Source organism: Lacerta agilis, chromosome 8 (assembly GCF_009819535.1).
Source record: "Lacerta agilis isolate rLacAgi1 chromosome 8, rLacAgi1.pri, whole genome shotgun sequence".
Taxonomy (NCBI): Eukaryota; Metazoa; Chordata; class Lepidosauria; order Squamata; family Lacertidae; genus Lacerta; species Lacerta agilis.
The window spans coordinates 15,648,377-15,673,240 of NC_046319.1; the positions used below are offsets into that span (position 1 = coordinate 15,648,377).

The following is a 24,864-nucleotide window of genomic DNA, read 5'->3' on the forward strand; positions in this document are numbered from 1 at the left end:
GTGTGTGTGTGTGTGTGTGTGTGTGTGTGTGTGATGGCTGCTCATGCACATTGGTTCTGCACATCTCTTTTCGACGTTGACCATGTCCCGACCACCTGGAAACTCTGTCTTTTCTAAGTGGTCAGTATCCTTCCGGGACCCTTGACTCACCTTTCTTGCACTCTGCAATAAGTCTGTAGGTGTGAACTCTTGCAAGGCTCTCTAGTCTCTAGCAAGTGGGTAGGTTTCCATGGAGAACCATGGAGATCTATCAGGTAGCCATTGAGGGTGTGTGTTTTTCTGAAATTGTGTGTGCGATGCAGTGTTGTGAGTTATGCCCCATCTGCAATAAACATTTAAAGCAGTATCCTATCATGGCCCCCCCCAAAAAAGAATCATGGACACCATCACTTTTTAAGGGTGCTGAGAGTAGGACCCCCCCCCCCCAATTCCCATTGCAGAGTTACAGTTCTCAGAGTGCCAGTTACAGGTAGGTAGCCATGTTGGTCTGCCATAGTCAAAACAAAATAAAAAATAAAAAAATTCCTTCCAGTAGCACCTTAGAGACCAACTAAGTGTGTTCTTGGTATGAGCTTTCGTGTGCATGCACACTTCTTCAGATACCTGAAGAATATCTTCAGATATTGTTTTAGTTCTCAGAGTGGTTTAACAGTTAGTCTCTCTTCCCAAGGAACTCTGGGAATTGCAGCTCTGGAAAGGGGAATAGAGTGCCAGGGAAAGACCCCCGTCCTGAGACCCTGGAGAGCTGCTTTCAGTTCTACAGTGTTGGACTAGATAAATCAAAGGCAGCTTCTGTGGAGAAACTATATCTGCAGTGTTGAGTCCATAGCTCAGTGCTAGAGAAGCAGCGTTGCACACTGAAAGTCCCAGATTCAATTCCTGAGATGGCTGCAAGCTTTTTCCATATGCTCACATCATTCCTCACCTACTTTTTGCCAGACCCTTGCAAGAGCACCCACAACGACATGAACAGAGTTTGCCGGGTCAACCCTCGCACTCGGCGTGCTGAGCTCCTGCTCCGGCCTGAGAGCTGTCCACCGAAGCGGGATCCAGTGTGTAGCGATGAGGGGGTAACCTATGACAACGACTGTGTCATGCTGAGGTCGGGCGCCATTCGGGGGATCGAGATCCAGAAAGTGCGGTCAGGACAGTGCCTGCTTCAGGGTAAGAGAGTCTAAATTCCAAGTTGTTACAGGTCGACATGAAGGGTGTCTGAAACAAAAACCTCTAGCAACAGATTTCCGCAGTTGGAGGGGGGCCAGCATTGGTAAGGCCCTGTCCTTAGAATGAATCACAATAGGTTTCATTTATATTTCCCCGTAAAGAAGTATTGGGACCATTTTCTTCTAGAGGAGAAAGGCAAGTCCTGTAGGCAGTGAGGAGTATGATTGAAGGGGCAAAACAAATAAATAGAATCAGAACCCTCTTGCTCCTGATGTGACTTGCCAGCGTGCAAACTCTGTGGAAGATGGTGGAGAATGCTCAAAGCACTCATCCGTCAACCAATGTTTTTCACTGGTCAGAATGCATATTCTTCACTTGGAGACTTTGCACATTCACCAGCCAATGTGTACAATATACCACAAAATGTGACTTAGAGATTTTGCTCACCAACCAGTGTCTGCAGTACTCCGTTCACCATTTTAATATGCACATCTTTCTCCACAATGGCTTGAGATCTGTGCGTGGTTCTTAGGCACCTTCTCCTTTCAACTGCACATAGCCTAGCCACAGTGGTCAATACATTGGTAACCCTCAAGACTTGATTACCATAATGCACTGTATGTCAGGCTGCCCTTGCGTCTGGCCAGGAAGATGCAATTAGTGCAGAACGTAGTGGCCACATAGTTTACTGGCAGCATGTCACTTTGCTGCTGAGACGGCTGCAGTGGTTGCCAGTTTGCTGCTGGGCCAGGTTCAAAATCCCTGTGTTAATTCACAAAGACTTTAAAAACTTGGAACCTTCTGGACCATCTAATTCCTTATGCTCTACCCCGATAGCTGAGGGAACTATTGGCAGTCCCACACATGCCCCTGAGGGTCAGCTGACTTTTATCAGGGGCCAGGGCTTTAGTGCTGCTAGCCCTGCCCTGTGGGACTCCTTGCCACCAGAGGTTCTGCAGGAGCTGCCCCTGCTTCCTGTGAAAACCGTATTATTCAAGACGGGCCTTTCAAACCTGAGACGCTTTGCCACTTGCTCTTACTGACATGTTTGATGTTTCCGTTGCATTTTTAGCCTGTACACCTCCTTTTGATATTTTGCACAGAAGTGCAGTTGATAAATATTCAAATAAATAAAATATATAGTAGCACGAGAGAGCTCTCAGTTTGAGAAATGCCTACCATTTATTCACCCTGGGCCCCAGGACTTACTCTGTCACAGAATCATAGAGTTGGAAAGAACCATAGGGACCATCTAGCCCAGCCCTCTTCAGTAGTCAATAATGGAAGGGACAGATTGGGTGTGCCTCTTAGTTTAAAGTGGCTACTGACCCACCATCCAGTGCTGCTCCCGAATTTCACTGCTTTCTCCTGCCTGGTTCTTTCCCAGACAAGTGCAAGGACGAGTGTCGCTTTAACGGCGTGTGCCTGAACCGCCGGGGGACTGCCCGCTGCTCGTGCGAGCGCATCGCTTGTGATGGCTCCTACCGGCCTCTCTGCGGCAGGGACAGCCGGACCTATGCCAACGACTGCGAGCGGCAGAAAGCTGAGTGCCAGCAGAGAGCCGCCATCCCGGTCAAGCACCAGGGCCCTTGTGGTAAGTGGTGCGAAACTGCTCCCTGCCTCCCTAGTAGTTGAGAGTGGAAGAGGCCCAAGCCCTTCTCTCTACCTGTATCATTTGACGAGTCCCCGCGAACCCAATTTTCAAAGGTAAGTCGCTGCTCGTTTTGCCATTTTAATGGGCCACTGGTGGCAGGTCTGATCTGCCGGCTCATCTCCTCTAAAGTGGTTGTGCCGCTGTGCCTGCTCTGTTCCTTCTGGCTAAGGTTGTCTTGGGATTTTGCCTTCTGGTCATCTCCCTCCTTTCCTCGCTCCCTCTTTGTAATGGGGAATGTTTGAATAACGGTGTCTGGAGTGTTCAGTCCGTGTCTCCCAGCCTTCCTCCCTTCCATCTGTCTGTCCATCCGTTTGTGACGCCCACCTGCCATGCCACTCTGCCTGCCATGCCATTCAGAAGCAGCTCCCATTGCTGTCCTTTTGCACCACAGGTGATTCCTTTCCCCTCAGGTAACGCCACTTTGGGGCAGCTCCCATGATGCTCTCCACACCTTTTGCCTTCTCCCCCATTTCCATTCTGCCCTACAAACCTTTCTCAGTTTACAGGTGTGATCTGTAGGCCATGCTTCTTGCCTTCGTCTTTTCTTGTCTGTCTCAAATCTGTCGAGAGGGAGAGAGCCTGATACACGTGAAACAGGTATTGATTTCCCTAGAGTAGACTTGCAGTTCTGAAGTGAGCAGGCCCAACAGAGCCCCTTGGGGAGGGAGCGCCAAGGTTGTGAGGCCACCACTGAGAAGAGCCCGTAGTCCCAGCTGCCCAGCAGGATTGACTCAAGGGATTGACTCACTGCCCCGTCAAAGGGAAAGGGTGGGGCAGGGAAGACCTGGTGGGAACTTCAGTTGAGACAAAGCATAAAAAGGAGAAGGTGCTGGCAAGGAACTTGAGGGGAGGAAAGTTCACAGGGTGAGGAGGCCTCAGACTATATCCAACAAGGAACTGCTGGAGTGTACTCCTTGAGGGACAGGTATATGATGCAACACCCTGTCCCCCAGAAACAGCGGCAAACTGAACAACCCAGCAGTTGTGGCTGTTTGTAAGCAGGAAGAGTGCAGAGTGTGTATGTCCCTTTGGAAAGGAGGGGGGAGAGTATCCATCTGTATCTTCAGCATCATTTGCAGACCTCACCTCACAGTTCCCTCCTCCTAGGAAGGGAAGAGAGCTGAGGAGTGGGAAGTCTGTCTCTTCACCCCCCCAAAAAAAACCCCCACCCCGTGGGAGTCATGATGTTGTTAGCAAAGCCCAGGGATTAATTTTGAAAGTGCGCTAGGCAAAGCCAATCAAAGGCAAATGGAACGCAACTACCTTTGAAGCCAAAGGCCCCCGAAGCCTGAAATCGCGGCACAGAGCTTGGCAGAGCTTCAAGGTTTGCTCCTGGCTTTTATCCGTACCTGGCAGAGGAGGCCAAAGGCTCTTCAGGGGCACAGAGAGCGCCTGACTCAGCTGTTCCTTGCTAGATCCAGGACAGGAAACGCTTGGAGGCATTTCTGTGTTCTCTTCCCCCACCCAACCTGCCTTGTTTTAGATTTTTAGAGGGCAGGCTGCTCTCGTGTGTCCTGGGTGGCCTTCTGCCCCCCCTCCTCCTCTCTCCAGGGCATTGTACTCTGCCAACCCCAGTGGACACAACATGATCTCTCCCCCCCCCTCCCACCAAACAGCTAGGGAACAAATGAAACCTTTCCTGGGATATGCCATCAGCCAGGACTTGAGAGATGCTCCCCCCCCCCCAAGGCAGCTGCGCTTGACAGCTCAAAGGTTGGCCTCTAACCAGCAAGGCATGCCCTCTGTCATGCAAAGTGAGCCACCTCCTCCCATTTGATGTGGACCCTCTGGAGATAGAGAGGCTTTATATATATATATATATTGCTCACAAGTCACTGGTTGCAAGTCCAGCTGAAGGTGATGTTCTGCTTGTGCTGCTCACAGCAAGGCTTGGAGGCAAAGCACACGCATTCCATGCAGACTGTCCCAGGTTGACTCACCAACTAATAAGGAAGCAGGGACCCTGTAGGGCAGCTGCCATTCAGAGTAGGTGGCACTAAACAAAGATGGACAGACGTTCTGACTCTGTATGAGGCAGCTTCATGTGTGTAGCAGGATGCAGATTTCTCCTTGTTGTTAACTGGATGATTAAAAAGTGGGATGCTAACAGGACCCAGGTTTAGCTTGGGTGAATATTCCAGGGCAACAATACTTGGGGGGCAGTTTAGACTACAGTGACACCCACCCACACCCTTCTCCATACACACACACTGCACTTCTGATACATGTTCAGCCCACATTCCCAACTGCAGATGAGATGTTTAAATACGTATGTCACTTTAAGCATGCTCTGACACTGCTCCAAGAAGCAGCTTGAAAGCAGAGCTGTAAGATAGGAAAGGAATGTAGAGGTGAGATGGAGCTACCTTGGAAATCAAATGGAATCCGTTCCAGAAGTCTGTTCGACTTCCAAAACTTTCGGAAACCAAAGCGCGGCTTCTGATTGGCTGTAAGAAGCTCCTGCAGCCAATCGGAAACCCCCTCGGACGTTCGGGTTCCAAAGAACGCTTCCAAACTGGAACACTCACTTCTGGGTTTGCGGCGTTTGGGAGCCAAAACGTTCGACTTGCAAGGCGTTCGGGATCCAAGGTATGACTGTACTTTGCAGCATTTAATAAAAAGAAGATAAGCTGCCATTCTTTATCATGTGAAAATGCCAACTTTGAATGACTTTTGTTTTCCCCATGCTACTATTTTAACATGCTAAAACACCCTTGCAATTGAAGCTCAGCCATAGAGCTTAATTCCCTACCCACCCAGCTTTCCACTCAGAACTGTCCCTCCTCCCACGATAAGTTGACAAAACCTTCAGCTGATTGAACTGCCAATGAAAGTTTGCAACTTGCCAGAGTTACCTCTTGTCGTTTAGTCCCATCCCTGGGTGGGTCTTGGGTGCTGGGCTCTTCATTGCAAGAGGAGGGGAGGAATTAAACAGGGTGTGTCTGAAGGGGGCAGAAGAGGGAGGTTGTCCATAGCGTTGTCTGTCTTCTCCCTTCCTCCTGCTCTTTCTCTCTCTTTTCTTCTTCTAGTCCTTTCCTCTTTCTTTCTTTCTTTCTTTCTTTCTTTCTTTCTTTCTTTCTTTCTTTCTTTCTTTCCGTTGTGTGTCTTGTGTCTTCCAGCATTGCCTGTTTGGAGAAAGGAGGCCCGTCCGCACAGTGCCCCACCGCACCCCACCAGGATGTCTCTGCTCCGAGGTCGGCTTTTCACCCTTCCTGCCCCCCTCCTCACCGCCCTTCCTTAGCTCTGCCCAAGATGATCCATCCTCTTCTCTTTGTGCCCTTAGTCCGAAGGACTAAGCAACCCCTTCCCCCTTTTGAGCCTTGTAAAATGCTTTGCATTTCCTCTTCCCCAAGACGGGTTATGCACGGAGTTATGCCACAAGCATTTGCTTTTCATGGTTGCTGTCATTGCAAGAGGCCACTGCCACCCACCCACCCACCCTGAATGGTGTCCCTTCTCTCCAGCACGCACTGTGTGGTTCTCCTGTTCCCTGCGAATGAGGTGATTTGGGCTGCTCCTGGTTGGTTTTTATGATATCCCTTTGCCTGGCTTCTTGTCATGCTGTCTTCAGACCCTTTCATTCATCTTTGGTGTGTTTCTCTCTTTCTCTCTCTCTCTTTGTGTGTGTGCATAAATGAAAGTAGCCACTCCAGGGGGAGGGTTATACCTGGGGACAGTGTTGTCTCATGCCAACACACTCACTTCAGGCACAGGAAGGAATAGCAATGTCCAATGTCTTCTTCCTTGACTAGCAGGCAGTAAGAAGCCTTTGGATTGACTGGGCCTGTTATAAATACCAGGAGCAGGAACTTCTGCATGCCATACACCAACCCTCCGGTCCCAGCTCTTAACAACTTGAGAGCCAGTATGCCCAGAAACCAATGTCCCCACTGCTGTGGAAGGATGTGTGGATCCAGAATTGGCCTCTAGAGTCACTTACGGACTCATTGTTAAAACCGTGTTTATGGAGGACAATCTTACTCAGCTATGAGAAGAAGAAGAAGAAGAAGAAGAAGAAGAAGAAGAAGAAGAAGAAGAAGTTAGGAAATTGCATTAGGACCCGATTAGATGTAGACTTCAATGTGGATAAAAGCTGGGATGGAACACCATATATGCCGCCCCGGGATCTTGGAGGTAGGGCAGAGCATTGGAAGATTCAGGACAGATGAAAGGAAGTCCTCCTTCTCACAGCACTTAAGTTAAAACTATAGAACACATTCCCACAGGAGGCAGCGATGGCCACCAATTTGGATGGCTTTTAAAAAAAGGATTAGACAAATTCATGGGGGAGAAGGTTATCAGTGTCCACTAGCCCAATGGCTTTTCTCTGCCTTCACTGTCTGATGCAGTCATGCTTCTGAATGGGGAGTCGCAGGTGGGGAGAGTGCTGTTGTGCTCACCTCTTGCTTGTGCACATCCCATCAGGGCATGCGCCTGGCCACTGTGAGAACAGGATGCTGTGCACTATAATGAGCCATTGGCCTGATCCGGCAGACTCGTTTTTTCGTTCCTATGTTCCTACGCCATGCCACCTGCTGGGCATGGAAAACCCTTAACTCTATACGCATGCAGGAATAAATCCCCCGTTTGTGGAGTCCAGTTTAGTTTATTTGCATTGACGGTGACTCATCACAAATTCCTCCAAAAGAAGGTTCCAGTTTGCATGCAATGCAGGGGAAGCCCATTAATGCCACGGGCTCAGTTAGTTACATCTGTCAGAACCTTGAGTTTCTTGGTTGCTAGGGCAAGTAATGCTGTGCTATAAGGCAAACAAATAAGATATCTATCTCTGCAAGGAGCATTCAACCAAATGAGTTCCCATCTACAGTCTGAAGAGGTATAGCTCTGACACAAGGTTTCCACTTCACTGAAGCCTAAGAGTAGTAATTGTCTATCCATTGTTCTGTCCATGCATCACACCCTCCTGTCTGTCTGTCTTCCATATCTCCCACCACCTTTCTTTCTGCCTGTCTCTCTCCTCCTTTCTCTACTTGTTTGGGGCTGTTGTCTGAACCCCATGGAATGTGGTTTCTCCTCCCCCTGCCACACGCACATACCGCCCCTGTAATGCCTCATCCCTGCCTTTGGCTTTCCTCTTTTGGCCTGTAAGCATCCTGAAACTGCATAGTACCAGCATACGGCCTTTGGCAGAAACAACAGCAGGTTCCTCCCCCTCCCCACCCCTGCATTCACCCACCCACCCTTTGATCCTGTTGCCTGCCGGTTGCATGAAGATTATGAATCCAGTGAAAACTCTCAAGCAAGAGAGACTGCTTTTGAAACACCGAACAACCTCTGCGTCTTAGGGTGACCTTGAGGCTGAAGAGAACTCCAGCAGCGAAGAGGAATTCTAACTTAATACTTGGCTGCCGTGGGAGGGTCTCGCCTGTGGATTGATGGGGGCAAAGCACTTTCCCGTCCATAATTCTATAGGCAAGCACAGAACTAGGCATCCTCAGAACCAGAGCTGCTTCTTCGCTACCGTTATTTAGAAGCAGCAAAGCTTCTAGCCCTCATGAAACTTGTGGGAGGTGATGTCACGGAAGGTGCAGACAGGGCTGAGCAAATCTTCACATAGCATCAAAGCCCCACTGAGTAACTGTGGGGCAGTCGCTCTCTCTCAGCCTAGCCTAGTTCACAGGGCTGTTGTGAGGATAAAATGGGGAGTAGTAGGACCTGAACTCCTTGGAATAATAATACAGATGCATTATTATCATTGTGAACAACAGCAACATTCGCCTCAGTGCCCTATACCTCCTTGCCTCCCACTGTGAGCAGCAGTGGCAAAATAAATGGGAAAATGTGGGTGTGTATAAATACACCCACAGGTTTGTTTCATGGGCATCATTAGTACCAGTTAGAGTGTTTAGCTTTTCACAGCAAATACATTTGGTTTACTTTGAGATAGCTAGTTTACTTTTATCTTATTTTAAAAGATGTAAACTTCAGGGGAGGGGTCAGGAAACCATGTTGGAATTGGCTCTACAGTGGTACCTTGGGTTACAGACACTTCAGGTTACAGAGGCTTCAGGTTACAGACTCTGCTAACCCAGAAATAGTACTTCGGGTTAAGAACTTTGCTTCAGGATGAGAACAGAAATCGCGTGGTGGTGCAGCAGCAGCAGGAGGCCCCATTAGCTAAAGTGGTACCTCGGGTTAAGAACAGTTTCAGGTTAAGAATGGACCTCCAGGACGAATTAAGTTCTCAACCTGAGGTACCACTGTAATTCAGACAAGCTGGTAGGTGTTTGTGCTCTGTCAGCTTGGGGTAATTTGCTTATAAGGAATGGGCAGCCATTCGTCCCCCTATCTCCTTTTCTCCATTTTGAAACCAAGAAAGTCGCCACCAAGCTTTCTCCCCCCGAGTACATTGAGTAAGCATGTGGTAGCTTTTGGTTAACCCAAAAGACAAATAGATTCCTGAATAGATTCCCATGTCTTTTTGATGTGAGGGCGGCAAAATACCTCCATTGTCCCGCCCCTCACACTCACAATTAATGGCACCATTGTGGCTGCAACAACAGGAGTCAACTATGCGGCCATGATGGGCCCTCCCTCTGTCCCTTTGTCCTGTTTGCTTAGAAGCTCCAAAATGGAGCTGGGAAAGGGGAGCAGGAGGGAGTGTACCTGCCCAGGTGACGTTGATAAAGGAGCCCCATTACAGAGCAGGTTCTGTTGAGGGAATAGATTACCCTTGGAAGGGACAATGAGGCATTCATGCTCATAAATAATGCTGTGTGAGGGGGAATCGCCCCAGCAAAGTGGGGTATGGGCCTGAAAAGAAAGTTGGGACACACACACACACAAAGATTTAGTAGACATTCATTTGTTAATGTATTTGTCCTGCCTTCCATCCAAGGAGTTCAAGGCAGTGTACATGGATGGCTCTCCTCCCACCATTTTATCCTCACACAATCCTGTGAGGTAAATTAACCTGAGAGAGGTCTATATATATAAGCTATAATTAGGCTGAGTGAGATGGCTGCCTCAAGCAGCTGATATCGGGTGTCACAAGAGGACAGCCAATTGTTACTTTATTTTCGTATATTTAAAGCTCATGGCTTTCCCCAAAAGAATGCCAGGAACTGTAGCTTCCCCCCTTGCAGAACTACAATTCCCAGCACCCTGGACAAACTATGGTTCCCATGATTCTTTGAGGGAAGCTATGCTCTTCAAATGTATGGTGTGAGGGTGACCTCCGGGGCAAAAGTAACTCGGCCAGCCTTGAATACTATGCACCTTGACTCGGGAGGTGGCACAATTTTCTCCTGGCAAAATGTATTGCACTGTCCCTAACTGTTCACACATGCACATTAACTGAAGCTTGGTTTTAATGAGAAACGTGTGGTGAACTTGTGAGTAGAGTCATATGTACAGCCCTTCTGGCCACAGGCCCAAGGTCACCCAATGAGGAGGGATTTGAACCCGGGTCTTCGTGCTCCTAATCAGACACTTAGGCCATGTACTGTACATTGAAAGCAGATTTCTACAATTCTCAGCGCCCTTAACAAACTGCAGTTCCCATGATTCTTTGAGGGGAGGGTGACACTTTAATTGTATGGTGACACTGGCTCCCAGGAGTCCTTACTCCCTTTGTTAACTGTAGTTCAGAAACGACACAGTGCATAAACCAAACCTGTGGGGAACCATTCTCTCTATGGAGGGGAGAAGGGCCCTCTCAGAGGTGGCTCAAAATAGTGAAGTGCCAGAGGCAGATAAACAACCCACCCCCTGGCAGAAGTGTTTTAATCGTTTAATTAATTGGCCGTTTGCTGCCCTTTTAATGTATTATTATCCCTTAATCCTTAGCTAACACCACAGGCACCCTGGTGTAGGTAGTTCTATGGTAACATTTATATATGGAACCCCCACAAAATTGGAATAGGGGAATAAAGTCCTCTTTACTGAGGAGTTGGTGCTCCCTCCTTGCTTTAACTTATGCCTCAGCGTAAAAAGAAGCCAGAAGTTAATACCCTGAAGGATTTGTGTTAACTTTTCATGCTTAAGACGGATGCTTAGGACAGGTGTCCAGAACATTGAGGCCTCCAGATGTGGGCTAGTGGTGATGAGAACTGTAGTCCTGCAACATCTGGAAGGCCAAAGGTTCCCCACACCTGGCTTAGAAAACATGGAAGTGGTTCTATAGGGACAGCCCCTTTTACTGGAAGAAGTGTCTTTTTGCTGGCAAAAGCAGTCTCCCTTGCTCCCCACTTAGGACTGTGTTTAGGGTGGATCTTTTGCAAATCTGAAGCAGAGTGGTAGTGGTGTTGGTTTTATTGGGGATGTGAGTATCTGCCACACTGTGCCTCTTGGTGGAAGACAAGGGGGTGGGGAGTGAGTTGAGAGATTTAAAGTGACAAAGGATTCTTAGATGTGTGATAAAGAGAGATAATCCTCTCCCTGACCCACTGTCAGCTATGTTCTTCTGCCATGTATGAGCACAAAAGGTGGCTTTCGCCTAGTCGTGGTTGAAAAGGGTATGAATGGGCTTCAGAAATTCCTTTGGCTGACGTCAGATATTATCAACAAGGACTAGCTGCTTAAGGAAATCTGCTATCCTGAGTAGCTGTGTCAGGAAATAAAACAGTACTACTTTTAGATGGCACATTGAAGATGCTTTTGTGTTCATAATGAACCCTTGGAACAGTTAGGGATGCAAACCCAGGAGTCCTAGTCCTAATTCCAAATTTCTAGGTGCTGGACTATGCTGATTCTCAAAAGTGGCATCATGTCAGAAGCTGGGTTTGATTACTCATGATGAAATAGTTTTTTTAAAGGGGTCAGGACATACTGTCTTAAATATTTCTTCCACCAGGAGGCAGTGTTTGGTTTGGGGGAGGTCATTTTTTAAACTTGCCCTTTGACCCCTCCTAACTATGAACACAGGACAAATGAGGTACACTAGTTTTCTTTTACACTGACAAGAGGCCTCAAAGCATGCAGGAGTCCTGATAAAATAACCAAGCCACCACTCATGAGATCTAGCCTCGTGCCTTGCTGCAAAATTTTGGAAATGTGAATTTCAAAATATGCTTTTCCTTCACAAATCTAGGAAACACATTTTTGACATTTGGGTTAGTCACGTGCTTACAAATTTTACTTTACTCTCCCAAAAACCCAAGTGTTCAGGATTTCAGAATTCTGAATGTCCTGGCTAAACAGTCTTCTACTTCCCAAATAAAAAGGAGCAATATGGTGCTGACTGACTAAAAGGAAGAGCAGAAGCTTTTTGGCTGCACTCCAGGAGATTTTTCTTCAGTCAGATAGATTTATCGCTCCCTGCCAAATAGTGAACTGTGGAACCTACAATGAAGGGTTGGCAAACACAGGCTAGACTTCTTTCCATGTTTTGAGGTTTCTGGCCTGGTAAGGGGTAAATGATAGCATCTATGCCTTGAAACTTTCATATAGTTGGATGACAGGAGCATGAATACAGAGGGTCGTAATCCTGCATTTGTTTATCCACTAGCTCAAAAGCATTTGCACTGCTGGACAGGGGAGTTCTAATGTTGCACACCAGAGGAATCGAACGCAATAGCTGTGCCGGTGGAAATGTGTTGCGCAACAAGATTGCACGATCTATTGTGCAGCAAAGTTACCACCGACTTGCTTAGGCATTCTTACGCAGCGATGTTCCTCTGGCATAAACGTTTCGCCAGTAGCACAAGTTACAAGCTAAGTAATTTTTAACTGAGTGCTGTATTGGATTCAAAACATATTCCGCCCGTTCAATCCGTACACTTGGAGATGGAGACCCCCTCACCTACCGCGTCCGAGCAGAAGATTTGCAGGTGAGCGAAACACTTAAGAAGCTTTGCTTTCTCTTCCTACCTTCTCGATCCAGATCTTGGCACGCCTAGCCCCTGCCTGAGTGTTGAGTGCACTTTTGGGGCTACCTGCGTGGTGAAGAACCAGGAAGCGGTGTGCGAATGCCAGCAAGTGTGCCAGAGCATCTACGACCCGGTCTGTGGCAGTGATGGCCTCACCTATGGCAACCCCTGTGAGCTCGACGCCATGGCTTGCGCCCTCCGGAAGGAGATTAGGGTGAAACACAAGGGCCCTTGTGGTGAGTTTATAACCAGGGGATGGGTTTTTTACCCTCCAAAGTGGAGATTTTCATCCTGGTTTGTATGTGTATTGGATTTGAAATCGTTTCTACATATAAATAGTTTTTTATGTGTGCAGTTGGTTTTTACCGATTTTTATATAACTGTTTTAATATATGTTTTTATACATTGTTGTATTTATTTACTTACTTATATACCACTCATCATAAAAAAACCACCCAAGACAGCCCCACATAGATATAGTTACAGGTAGAATCTGAAGAAGTGTGCATGCACACGAAAGCTCATACCAATAACAAACTTAGTTGGTCTCTAAGGTGCTACTGGAAGGATTTTTTTTTTAATTTTGTTTAGCCCCACATAGAGCGCATTGCAGTAATCTAACTTCAAGGTTAATAATAGTAACAACAAAATGATGATAATACTAATACATCCCTACAGTCACTGGCCTAAGGTTACCCACTAAGAATGGATAAAAAGTTGATAGTGGTCCTCAGTCTCTGGTGGTGCCTGCTGGTTTCTCAATTTTTTTTGCCCCAGGCAGCACAGCCAGGGATGATTACAGTGATCAAATTTATTTCCTTTTCATTTCACTTTTAATTTGTATACAACCTTTCTGTATAGCTATATACAAGGCAGTTTACAAGTTGAAGAAGCAACAACAAACATCACACACCTTGTAGCAATCTGATCCGATACAAAAAAGTCATAATAAAAACATAACCTTAAAATTACCTATATTGAATTAAGTAATGTTGAATAATCCATCAGAATAAAATAGGACACAGACAAATTAAATATCATCAAATAATAATTTAATGGAAATTCACTCTTAACATTTATAATAAATAACTACTAAACTGTAATCAATAAAAATAACAGCAGGTCACAATGCATAAAATACCACAAGTGATAAAACAATTAAAAACAACTCTTAATACAGAGGCAGCCTGGGGATGTTCTCAACTTCCAAAGGCTTGTTGGAAGTCAGTAGTCAATCAAAAAGACAACAGAGACAGTGCTGGCACTGGGAGCTGATGGGAGTGGTCTTCCAGCAGCATCAAGAGCGAAACAGGTTTCCCCCATCCCTGTTTTAAAAGCTGGGTGAGGGCACGTCCTGATCCAGGACGATGTACCTTCAGGGTCCTTGGCACAGCAGGTTGGAAAAGTATAGGTAATGATGCTGCCTTCCGCTGCTCTGTTTTTAAATCGCTTGAGGTTTTATTTGACAGTTTGTACTTACTATGATTTTGTTGTATTTTTAAAGTTGTGGTTAATATTAGTAGTAGTAGTAGTAGTAGTAGTAGTAGTAGTAAACTGCCACAAGAGCCCGAAGAGACTGATTTGATGGGGTGGAATCCCACCTATTGCCATGCTCCTCATTCATTGTCTGTTTCTCGCTTAGGTCCTTCCACCCTTGAGAAAAAGAGCCTTGATAGGTTTTCCCCTCCTCAATATAATGCATACCATGTGTGACTGAACTAACCATGCAATATAAGGAAGGGCTATAACTCAGTGGGGGGAGAGCTTGATCCTCCAGGTAAGGCTGGGAAAAAACTCCCTCTCTGAAACCCTGGAGAGCTGCTGCCAGTCATCGTAGCCAGTACTGAGTTAGATCGGCTAATGGTTTGACTTGGTGTACGGCATATTCCTTTGCTCAGAGAGGAAAAAAGTGCTGGTGGTGCAGCAGAAGGCGCCAGGTTCAACCCCTAGTGGCATCTCCAGGTAGAGCCAGGAAAGATAACTGCCTGAGACCTTTGGAGATCTGAGTAGACAGTACTAATGTTCTGACTTGGTTACATGAAAAACCTTCCGAAAGCGATATGCTGAGCTCATTTGCTGGGGGAAGCATCGGAAGGGGGGCCTTTGTGTCTCAAAACTCTTACCTTGGCAGAAAGACTCTCCTTGGCTTAACTGCTTGTGCCGGTGTCCTCTTGCATTCAGTAACCAAACTGCATTAAATCCTAGGAGAGCAGAAAGCGGTGGGGTGGATAGGGAGGCAGAACAAAGCCCTGCTGCTTTGAGCGGCAGTTACAGAATGGCTTGCTTTTTGGCTGCTAGTCAAAGCAGCTATGGTTACTTAGCAGGCGAGCTGGATGTGCAGGTGAATTTGTATCCCTTGGAAATGTTATTTGCTTCCCACTGATGCCCTAGCAATGGCATGTGATTATGTGCGGTGGAAGCAGGCCGTTTCCCAAGTGTGAACTATCTGTGCGGCAGGGAGATTTGCGGAGGGCGGGGGAGTAGTCCTCATGCCAGAGCATCCATTTGAGTTGTGCCCTTGTACGGTGATGCGCAGCAGCTGACAGCACATTGCCAATTTCAAGCTGTAATTAAATTGGCAGGCGACACACAGAGCACAGGTTAACATGCTGGGCACGGTGCGCTGGGGGTGTGTCCCATACGAGCCCTCGTGGAAGTGTGCAGGAGCTGTGCCTGTGAGCATCTCAGCTTTGCATCAGTGTCGCTCTGGCAATAATGAATCTGGGCCAACTTCGGAACTTCAGAAGCTGCCTAAAGCTAAGGCACTGCCAGGAATTTAGTTTCTCTATAAAGACCATGCTGCTTTGTGGGATATCATCATCAGAAGAAAAGGCTCAGGAGCAAGCCCCACACTAATCGGGAGTCCCTAAGACAGTTGCATGGTGCCTATTATGCCTCCTTCTGGCAACTCCTGCAGCCCAGCTGGTGCCAAACATACTACTCTGCTTTCCTTTGGACCTCATCCGTGAGGCTGAAAGGGAGGTCTTGTCATCTGGGCAGCTCAGGAGCTCCATACACTCTGCCCAGACTTGCACCCTGGGGTGATCACTTTGGTGCTGCCAATGCAGCAATATGACTTCACCCCCGGAAGTGCACTCCATTGTCTCTTGAGTCAGACAATGCCAACAGGTATAAAGGCTTCAACCACCAAACCCAAATAGCAAAACCACTGAGCGGAGCTCCAGTTAGAGACCTCACAAAGAAACAACCAGGCGATCCATTCCTCCCTCCCTCCCCTCCCCTCCTCCTCCTTCTTTCTCTGGGCACTAAAAGAAGTACGGTTTGGCGAATGAATTATGAAGACGAACTACCTTTCCCAAACCCCTCTTTCCCCCTTCCCGGTCCGCCCCATGCTGCGAACGCACATTCGCTCAAGGAGATGGGGAGAAAGAGATGGCAGGAGCCGTGAATTATTGGTGTCATGTTGTAAATACATCCGCTCCCAGGAAGGCGAAGCTATTAAAATGAGAGAAAGAAGCCCGCAGGGTTGTAGAGCCTGTTTAGAGAGACACAAAGTGTTCATCACCCTCCACCATGGATTTAATGGGCCCGGCGTGGACTACTCTCCTTTGGCTGCGCTCCGTCCCGAAAGCACTTTGCGGCTGATGCTCTTGAATGGCAGTCGGTGAATGCCTCTCAATGCCAAGGAGGAGGAGAAGGGGTGTGGGGAGGGGTGCTATAGTGGATAAAATTAGCTTTGCTGGATCAAGGCAATACTCTTGTCTAGTTCAGCATTATGCGCCCGATCATTATTTTCATTATTTATTTATTTATTTTGAGAATGTATATTCCACTTTTCACCATCTAGGCCTTAAAGAGGCTTGCAGTGATAAAAAAAATCTACCATGTACAAAATTCGACACATAAACCTCAAAATTTAAAAGTCTTCAAAATATTAATCCCAGAAATTGGGGGGACGTTAAAACACCAGAGAAGCATTCATGATGCAGAGACCTTCTGAAATAAAATGATTTTAGCCAGGCACTGAAACTTCCACTATCTTGACATCTAATGACAGGGAGTTCCACAGTGTTGGGCCCATGACATTGAAGACACAGCTCCTTGTTGACAGGAGTTGTGTTTCTTGTCTATGCAGGGGACCACTTCTCCAGATGATTTTGGCGATTGGCTTGGGACATACAGGGTTAGGCAGTTTAGGGTGAACTAGAGCCTGATAATTACTGTATTTATTAAATTTATATCCTGTCTTTCCTCTCTAAAGGAGCTGAGGGTGTCAAGCAGCAAAGCAGTAAAACAGTACAATTAAAAATAGAAGAAATAAAACATGAAGAATGTGTAAAAACATTTAAACACTTGTAAGAGCATCTAAACACACTTTATAGCCTTCACATATCCTAATAATGTAAAGGTTTTCCAGGTATTTCAGGGATGCTTTCAGATATTCCTCCTGATGGTTAATAATGTGGGAGGGAGACAAACCTCACGGAGGGGGGGGGGGCAATTCCTCCACAAACAGGGAACTTCCACCTACTTTCCCTGCCCAAAGGAGGCGCCAAGCTGTGGTCTGAGTGCCTCGCCCCAAGGGGCAATTTCGCAGAGAGCTCAAGGTTCCTGGTTCTAGCCTCAGTGTGGCTCCTGACATCTCAGCAGGAAGGACTATGAAGGGCTTCCCATTCAGACTCTTAACTTTCCTCCGGGGTGGTGATACTCTTGACCCATGACAGTAACACATGGCCTAGTTCCTGAAGCAGACTTCTGGCTCTCGCTAGGCTTACCAGTGACTTATGGCTCAGCCCTGACAACATGAAGAGAAGGCGCTTGGCTAGGAATGCATGGCAGACAAACCATAGCTTGCCAGTTCGTGTCCCTGAGGGTTTGGGGGGTGGGGCATCTCTCTTTTCTACATATTGCATTCACAGCACCAATCATTGGTATAACCAGGGTATACTTGAAGGCCCTGCTAATGAGTCTGGCCATTGTGATTAATGCATTGGTAACCTCAAGATTTGATTATTGCACTTGCAGTGCAATCTATGTGGGGCTACCCTTGGGCATGGTCTGGAGCAGGCACCTCCAAACTTGGCCCTCCAGCTGTTTTGGGACTACAACTCCCATCATCCCTAGCTAACAGGACCAGTGGTCAGGGATGATGGGAATTGTAGTCCCAAAACAGCTAGAGGGCCAAGTTTGAGGAAGCCTGGTCTGGAGACTCCAGCTAGTGCAAAATTCTGTGGCTAGATGGTTGATGGGGACAGACCATTGCCAGCACATAACTCCCGTGCTCAAAAGCATGCATTGGCTGCCAGTATGCTACCTGGACAGCTTCAAGGTTCTTGGATTAATTTACAAGGCCCTTAACAATTTGGGTCCAGGATACCTCAAGGACCACCTAATCCCTTATAACCCTGCCTGATCACTGTGGTATTTGTTGGAATCACAGTGGTACCCCATGTCTCAGATGAATGGCTTATATACGGTGTTGCCCTTGTAGAACTCAGCAGGGAGGAAGAGGATGGGGACAAACTTAGAATTAGTTGACTCCACCTATCATTGGCATTGGCTCTGGCTCCACCCACTGTTTGGGCTGCCTTTCTCCTGCCCCATCAGTCCCAGTGAACACCAGCCATCTAAGAATCATAGAATTGTAGAGTTGGAAGGGACCACCAGGGTCATCTAGTCCAACACCCTCAGACCCATGACCCTGAGATTGAGTCTCATGCTCTATCGACTGAGCTATCCCATGGCTAGTGTTGGGTGAGGCTCAAATCAAGCCAAGCTCCCCCTCCTCCACAAACTCCCCTTAATCCTAGCCAACACAACCCAAACTGATATTTATCTTTGAGGTAAGCATTAAAAATCCAGGACTTGTGTTTCCCCACTAGGAAATATGGCATCTTTACTCAAGACCCATAGGCACATACCATGGTCTTGACAACCCTGCCCCCACCCTCTTGGTCACTTTTGCAGCTCCCAAGCAATTAGGAGGGTGAGTGTGTGTTGGGGGGGGAGAGAGATTTGCAAGGTAGGCTAGACAGATTGCAGGGACCTGCTCTAATGACAGAACCACATGCACACCGCCCCGAGAAAGGACCCCATGAGTACCAGCAACTTGCAAATCTCCACATTTCTCCGGTAGATCTGGAAGGTCCCTTCCACAGCTGCTGATTTGCAGTTGTGCTTTCCTCTTGATACAAGCTTGTGGCTTAATACAGCTTTATAAGTGTGCCCGACCTGGCACTCCCTTCTGCCTCCCCTGTTTAGAAGCTTACAACAACACACAGAGCTCGCATGACATTTTGTGGCTCTGGCTCTTGGCTTTGACAGATTTAATGGCTGGTTGTCACCCCTCTGTCTCTGAGCGCCCCTCTCTTCCCCTTCCTTGGGGGTCAGCCTCCCTCTGTGCCGGCTGCACTGAACTGAGCTGAAGAGGGGGGGTAGGGGGGTGGGAGATTGTAGCAGGATTTTACGACCGCCCTGACACTTCATTAAGACGAAGAAGAAAAAGAGACGCTTGCCTGGCTCTCCCATTACCATATTCCATCCCCAGCCAAGACAGTGCTCAGGGTCAGCTGGAGGCTTTGACAGAGGCTGTTGAAAAGGGGGGTGCTGCCTCTTGTGGGTACTGAATTGCCCTCTGCTGGTTTTATTGCTGAAACACTAAGCTAAAGGGACCACAACTCAGGTGGAGGACCTGAGAAGGTCCCAGGTTCATTTCCTGGTATCCCCAGTTTAAAAAGATCTCAGTTATCAGGTGATGAGAAAGATCCTGGGGGATCTTCTACCAGTCAGTCATGTGGGCAATTTGCAGTGCCATCTACGTAGGAGTTTCATAGGACGTTCCCTCACATAACCCGAGACTGACCTGTACAGTTTGGATGACCATCGCGCTTCCTCCATTAACCAGTGAGTTCCCTCTCCTTTCTTTTTAGACCATTGTGGGAAATGTCAGTTTGGCGCCATCTGCGAGGCAGAGACTGGCAGGTGCATTTGCCCCACTGAGTGCGTCCCCTCTGCTCAGCCGGTCTGCGGCACGGACGGAAACACCTATGGAAACGAGTGCGAACTCCACGTGCGGGCCTGCACCCAGCAGATCAACATCGAGGTGGCGGCACAAGGCAACTGCAGTGAGTTCCTGCCTCTCTTTGCTCTAGTTCTCATCGAGGTGATCAGCCTACCCCTGGGCCGCAGCACATGAGATTGCAGGCATGGACTCACGTAATGGAATGCTCCTGCCTTCACAAAAGCCACTGAAAATAAAAAGACACCAAAAGCTAGTGTGTCAAGGAAAATGGTTTGCACGCAGCCTTCTCCCTGCAGTGCTACTTTTCTATGTGCAGATGTATATTTTGGGGGGTTATTTTTGGTATGGAGGAGCATTATACAGTGTATACAAATGAATAATAAAATGAAAAATAGTTTATAACAATAATAACAGTGACGAAATCATAATGATAATCAGTATTGTCCATGCTAACTGGCAATGGTCCTCCAGAGTTTGGGGCAAGGGACATCCCCAGTCCTATGTGGAGATGCTGGGGATTGAACCTGAGACCTTCTGCATGCAAAGCAGATGCTTTGCTTCTGATCTGTGTCCCTTCCCCTAAAGTGGCAAGAGCCACTGAGATCACGCCAGTGAGAACACAACACTCCTCTAAACTATTTCCTTAAGGGGCAGCGCTGGGTTTGTGCGTCTTCTGGAACAGAGGAACCTCATTTGGGTTTCCCAGATAAAGCGAACAGCGAACTCTCAGTGCTGCCGCCGGATGATTGGGTACTTGAATATCTACCTCGTCAGCACGAGATAACAAGCAGCTTGATTTCTCAAGGACTTTTGCCTCGCAGAGTCTGCAGGCTGGAAAAAAACTCAAGGCAAAGATTTCTTCAGAGATAGTTAAGAGATTTATAAGGGGATCTCTACGTGTAATTGGATTGTTTATGGTTTTTTTAAGTTGCTTTATGGTTTTAATTGCCTTTTGCAAACAGCCTTGGGGGTGTGTGTTCCTCCCTAGCATCATCAGCATGCCAGAACAATGTTGTTGCTTGTTGTTGTTTTTTTACAAGGGAAGCAGAAGGCCCCGATTCAATCCCTGGCATCTCCCAGACAGGGCTGGGGATGTCCCCTGTCTGGAAACCTGGGAAGTTGTTGCCAGTCAATGCAGACAATACCAGGCTAGATGGACTAGTGTTCTGACTTTGTATAAAGCAGCTACCCGTGTTCCCATGTTTTTAAGCCCAGGACAAGCATCAGCAGTGGGCATTTGAACTACAGCAGTTACCCAGTGCTGAAGCCAGGCCTGGGAGTAAGAGGTGGTGCAACTCTCCCAGATTAATGTTCGCCTTTCAGATACCCCTTTCAAATTTTCTGACCATGTGGTGATAAGACTGTGGGATGCACCTAAACAAGCTCTAAGGATGTCATAGATGGCAGTGGATTTAACCTCTAAGCTGCTGGGCCAAAGAGAATCCTTTTTCTACTTCCCCACTAGTCCAAAGCACTAAGTTTAGTGGTAGAGCATCTGTTTCGCAGAAGGTTTGGGTTCAAAACCTGCCATTTCCATGTTATGTTATGTTCAAGGCTGCAAATGAGACCCCTGACTTTTAACACTGGGGAGATATTGCCCATCAGTGAAAACAATACTAATCTAGATGGGCCAATGGTCTGACACAGTATAACTCAGCTAGCTTCCTGTATTCCCATGTTTTCCCCACAGGATAATGATTGCCTTAGTATCTAATGCAGCTGCTTTTCTTCCTCCTCTCCCCCCACCCCACCCGGCTTTCCCCACCTCTAGAAACCTGTGGGACTACGACGTGCTCCTTTGGGGCCATATGTGTGGGTGGGCAGTGCATCTGCCCACGCTGCGAGAAGCAACCTTTGGCCCGAGTGTGCGGGAGCAATGGTGTCACCTATGACAATTCATGCGAGTTGCGGGTGGCGGCTTGTCAGCTGAAAAAGGACATTGAGATATCAAGGACGGGCCCTTGCGAGGATGGTAAGTCTTCTCTCCCTGCTCCCAGCAGCAGGATGGTAAGCAGGAGTGGAGAACTGGATCTGGCTGGCATGGCAGATCCTTAGCTCCCCTACACCCATGGACCAACTTTGACATGTGATCAGGGCCCACCCACCTCTCCAAATTCAAAGGGGCTTATTTTAACTGCTGTATCAGTGGTGATAGTAGGCTCCTTTGAAGTCCCTTTACAGGAGCAGCTTAATGCAGCTGATCCCAGTAGGGCTTGCTATCAGTGCCCATGAGCTGATTGGCACTGACAGCAAGCTCTTCTTGCAAAGGAACAACCAGGAGCTCACTTTAAGCTCCTGCATCTTCCTTTGTAACCACATCCTTTCCTGCTCAGCACCTGACATCACATATGTCATCAGGTGCAGGGCAGGTGGGCATAGTTTTGGAGAAATGACATCATGGACCAAATTGAGATGTGTTCCAGGCCTCATTTGACCCACAAGACAGAGGTTCCCCAGCTCAAAGTAAAACATTTTCCAGTAGATCCATTTCCCATTCATTTCTGAAAAGCATAGCCTCAGAACTTTAATACTGAAACAAAAATTCATGCCGTTTCAGAAAAATTACCAAATTTTCAAAACTTGAGCTTTGGAATCTAAATTTGACCTTGAAATTCAAAATTCATCTCTTTTAATCTGCTGAATGAATGAATGAAACAAAATTCTTACTAAATTCCTGAGATAAGTCATCTTGGTCAAATGTTGATACTGTCCCATGCAGGCTGTTACATGTCCCCCCCCCCCCCGCCCCACAACAAAACAATACTGATCATAAACTCCAAACTTTGCCTCACCAGTTTAGCATTTGTAGCAAAAGACTGAGCCCTGTGTGAATAGAATCAAACCTGCTGATAGATTCCACTCTCTGGTTTCCTGCTGTGGCCTCCCTTTGAAAGTCCTTTGCTGAAAAAACAATAGCTTTACGGTCAGCAGCAAAGGTGTCCCTGAGGAATTCAAAATGTTCTCCCATCTGTTTTTAGAAACTTAGCATATATATATTTTTGGTGTCAGGTTTCTGCCTGTTTATTCTTACGCACAGACAGTGTGGCCTGTGGAGGAGGTTCTGACCCTCCCTTTGTGGCCACCCCCTCACTTCCTCCCTCGTTGCACCTGAGCCCTATTGTAGGCCAGGTGTGCTCAGGAGGCCTCCTGCTGTTGCCTAGCAACCCCTTGCACACCTCTTGAGTTTGGGGTGCGTGTGCTCGTGTGTGCACTCTGTGAGGGTGTGCGCATGTGGAAGCTGCTTTGCTTCTCTGTTCATTAAGCTTCCTCGTGGTTCTGTCACAAGCTGCTCATCCACCCCCCCTTCCCTCCCATAACCCTCCTTCTCTCATTGTCTTTTTATCTGCCAATAATGAAAGGTGACGGCACGTAATAGGCCTCGGCAAAGAGGTTTATCAGTGCTTTAATTTCACACTTCAAAGAGTGGAGGGAGGTGGGTGGAGAAAGGACCCAGCTGCTGTTCTCTCCCCTTCTCTTTCTCGTTCCTCTCTCACTTTCCTATCACCGTGGGAGGAAGTTAGGACGAAAAGAGGACAAGGCAGGCCCCTTATTTGGCTATGCCGCGCCAAGTCACACTGCCGAGCTCTGAAGCCTGTCTCTTTAAAGCATGTGAAATAAGGATAAAGGAGAGACTTTGAGTGCAGAAGGCAGGGATAAGGGACCTCAGACCCCCATACCATATATGTCCCCACTCCAGGGCCCTCTGTCTTGCTCTCAGATTTCTCCCTAGCCACACACTCCCTCCTTGAATGTTTTTGCCTGCTAGAATGTGTCCTTCAACTCTGAGAATGCTTCTTGCTTGCCTGGAAGGAGGCTGGGGAAGGGCGTGTGGGTGTGGGTGTGTGGAAAGTAAAATTGCATATCATTTTATATAAATTAATTAAATCATTTCTTTGTTGTTGCTGCTGCTTGGTTGTATTCAGTGTTAGCCCTACTCAGAGTAGAATCACTGATGATAATAGATACGCCTCACTAAGGCTCATTAATTCCCATGGGTCTACTCTGAGTAGGACTAGCACCGGATTCAACCTATAGTTATCAATCTGCTCCAAACTCACTTTTGCTTCTGGCCACATACACCATTGGTTTATTGCCCCGAAAGTTGCCTAGAAGGAAATGTCATCCTCGGGTTGAAAAAGTTCCCCCCCACCCATTTACAGAAGGAGTGTATCTCTCTGAGTGCTGGGTGTTAATGGGGAAGCACAGCAAATAAAGAAATAAACATGAGATTTGAGAAGCCAGACCATGGGTGGGCAAACTAAGGCCCATGTGCCGGATCCGGTCCAATCACCTTTTCAATCCAGTCCATGGACAGTCCAGGAATCAGCGTGTTTTTACATGAGTAGAATGTGTCCTTTTATTTAAAATGCATCACTGGGTTATTTGTGGGGCATAGGAATTTGTTCATTTCCCCCCTCAAAATATATTCAGGCCCCCCCCCACAAGGTCTGAGGGACAGTGGACTGGCCCCCTGCTGAAAAAGTTTGCTGACCCCTGTGCCAGAACTTGCAGATCCAAAAATGACATTACTAGAACCGTTTGACTCCAGGTGAGCTGGACCCTACAGTTTCCTGGAAAGAGGGGTTGATTGTCAAACCGCTTTGGGAATTGTAGCTCTGGGAGGGGAGGGATAGGGGTTTCTTAACAACTCTCAGCATTCCTTAACAAACTACAGTTCCCAGGATTCTTTGAGGGAAGCCACAACTGTTGAAAGTGGTATGACGCTGCTTTAAGGTGCAGGTGGGGCCCGAGTCCGTGACGTTGGTTTCAGCATCTCACCATCCCAGAGATAAGTCCTTGCCTTTGTGTCTCTCCATGCCAGTGAAAAAAATCTGCTCTCTCTGGGAGTCTTGCCTCTTGTTCCAAAGCTGCCTCTACCATGCTCCGCATGCAATTTAGCTGGGGCGGGACTTCACCAAGAGTTAGGCAAAGGCTGAGGAAGGGAGCAGGCAGCGGAAGATGGCGTTTAATCAAAGAGTCCTCCTCATGGGATTCCAAGTTGCTGTCCCTCTGGGAGAAGCACTTGAATAATTCTCTGTGTTAACGCCAACTCCCTACCTTTGATCGCTCAATAAAAAGGGGAAAAAAGGAAGAGGGGGAAAAGTATGAGGAGGGAGCACTTTGAAATTTTTTTAAATAAATAAATAGCATTTCATTCGGCACAAATTAAGAGTAATGCAGGTAAGGCTGAGGAAACCAGTTGGAACTCAGCTCTGTGTGACCTCTTATTAGGG

At 47.4% G+C, this 24,864-nt stretch overlaps 1 protein-coding gene across 6 annotated transcripts in view; it reads left to right on the top strand.

Moving 5' to 3' along the window:
* AGRN (agrin) overlaps positions 1-24,864 on the top strand; it is a 231,126-nt gene that overhangs the window by 150,275 nt on the left and 55,987 nt on the right. For all 6 annotated transcript variants that reach the window (XM_033156285.1, XM_033156287.1, XM_033156286.1 and 3 more), the window contains 5 exons: positions 940-1,164; positions 2,552-2,758; positions 12,663-12,884; positions 19,539-19,733; positions 21,402-21,602. In XM_033156285.1, coding sequence (XP_033012176.1) covers positions 940-1,164; positions 2,552-2,758; positions 12,663-12,884; positions 19,539-19,733; positions 21,402-21,602 — 1,050 coding nt within the window. The remainder of the gene's footprint in view (positions 1-939; positions 1,165-2,551; positions 2,759-12,662; positions 12,885-19,538; positions 19,734-21,401; positions 21,603-24,864) is intronic.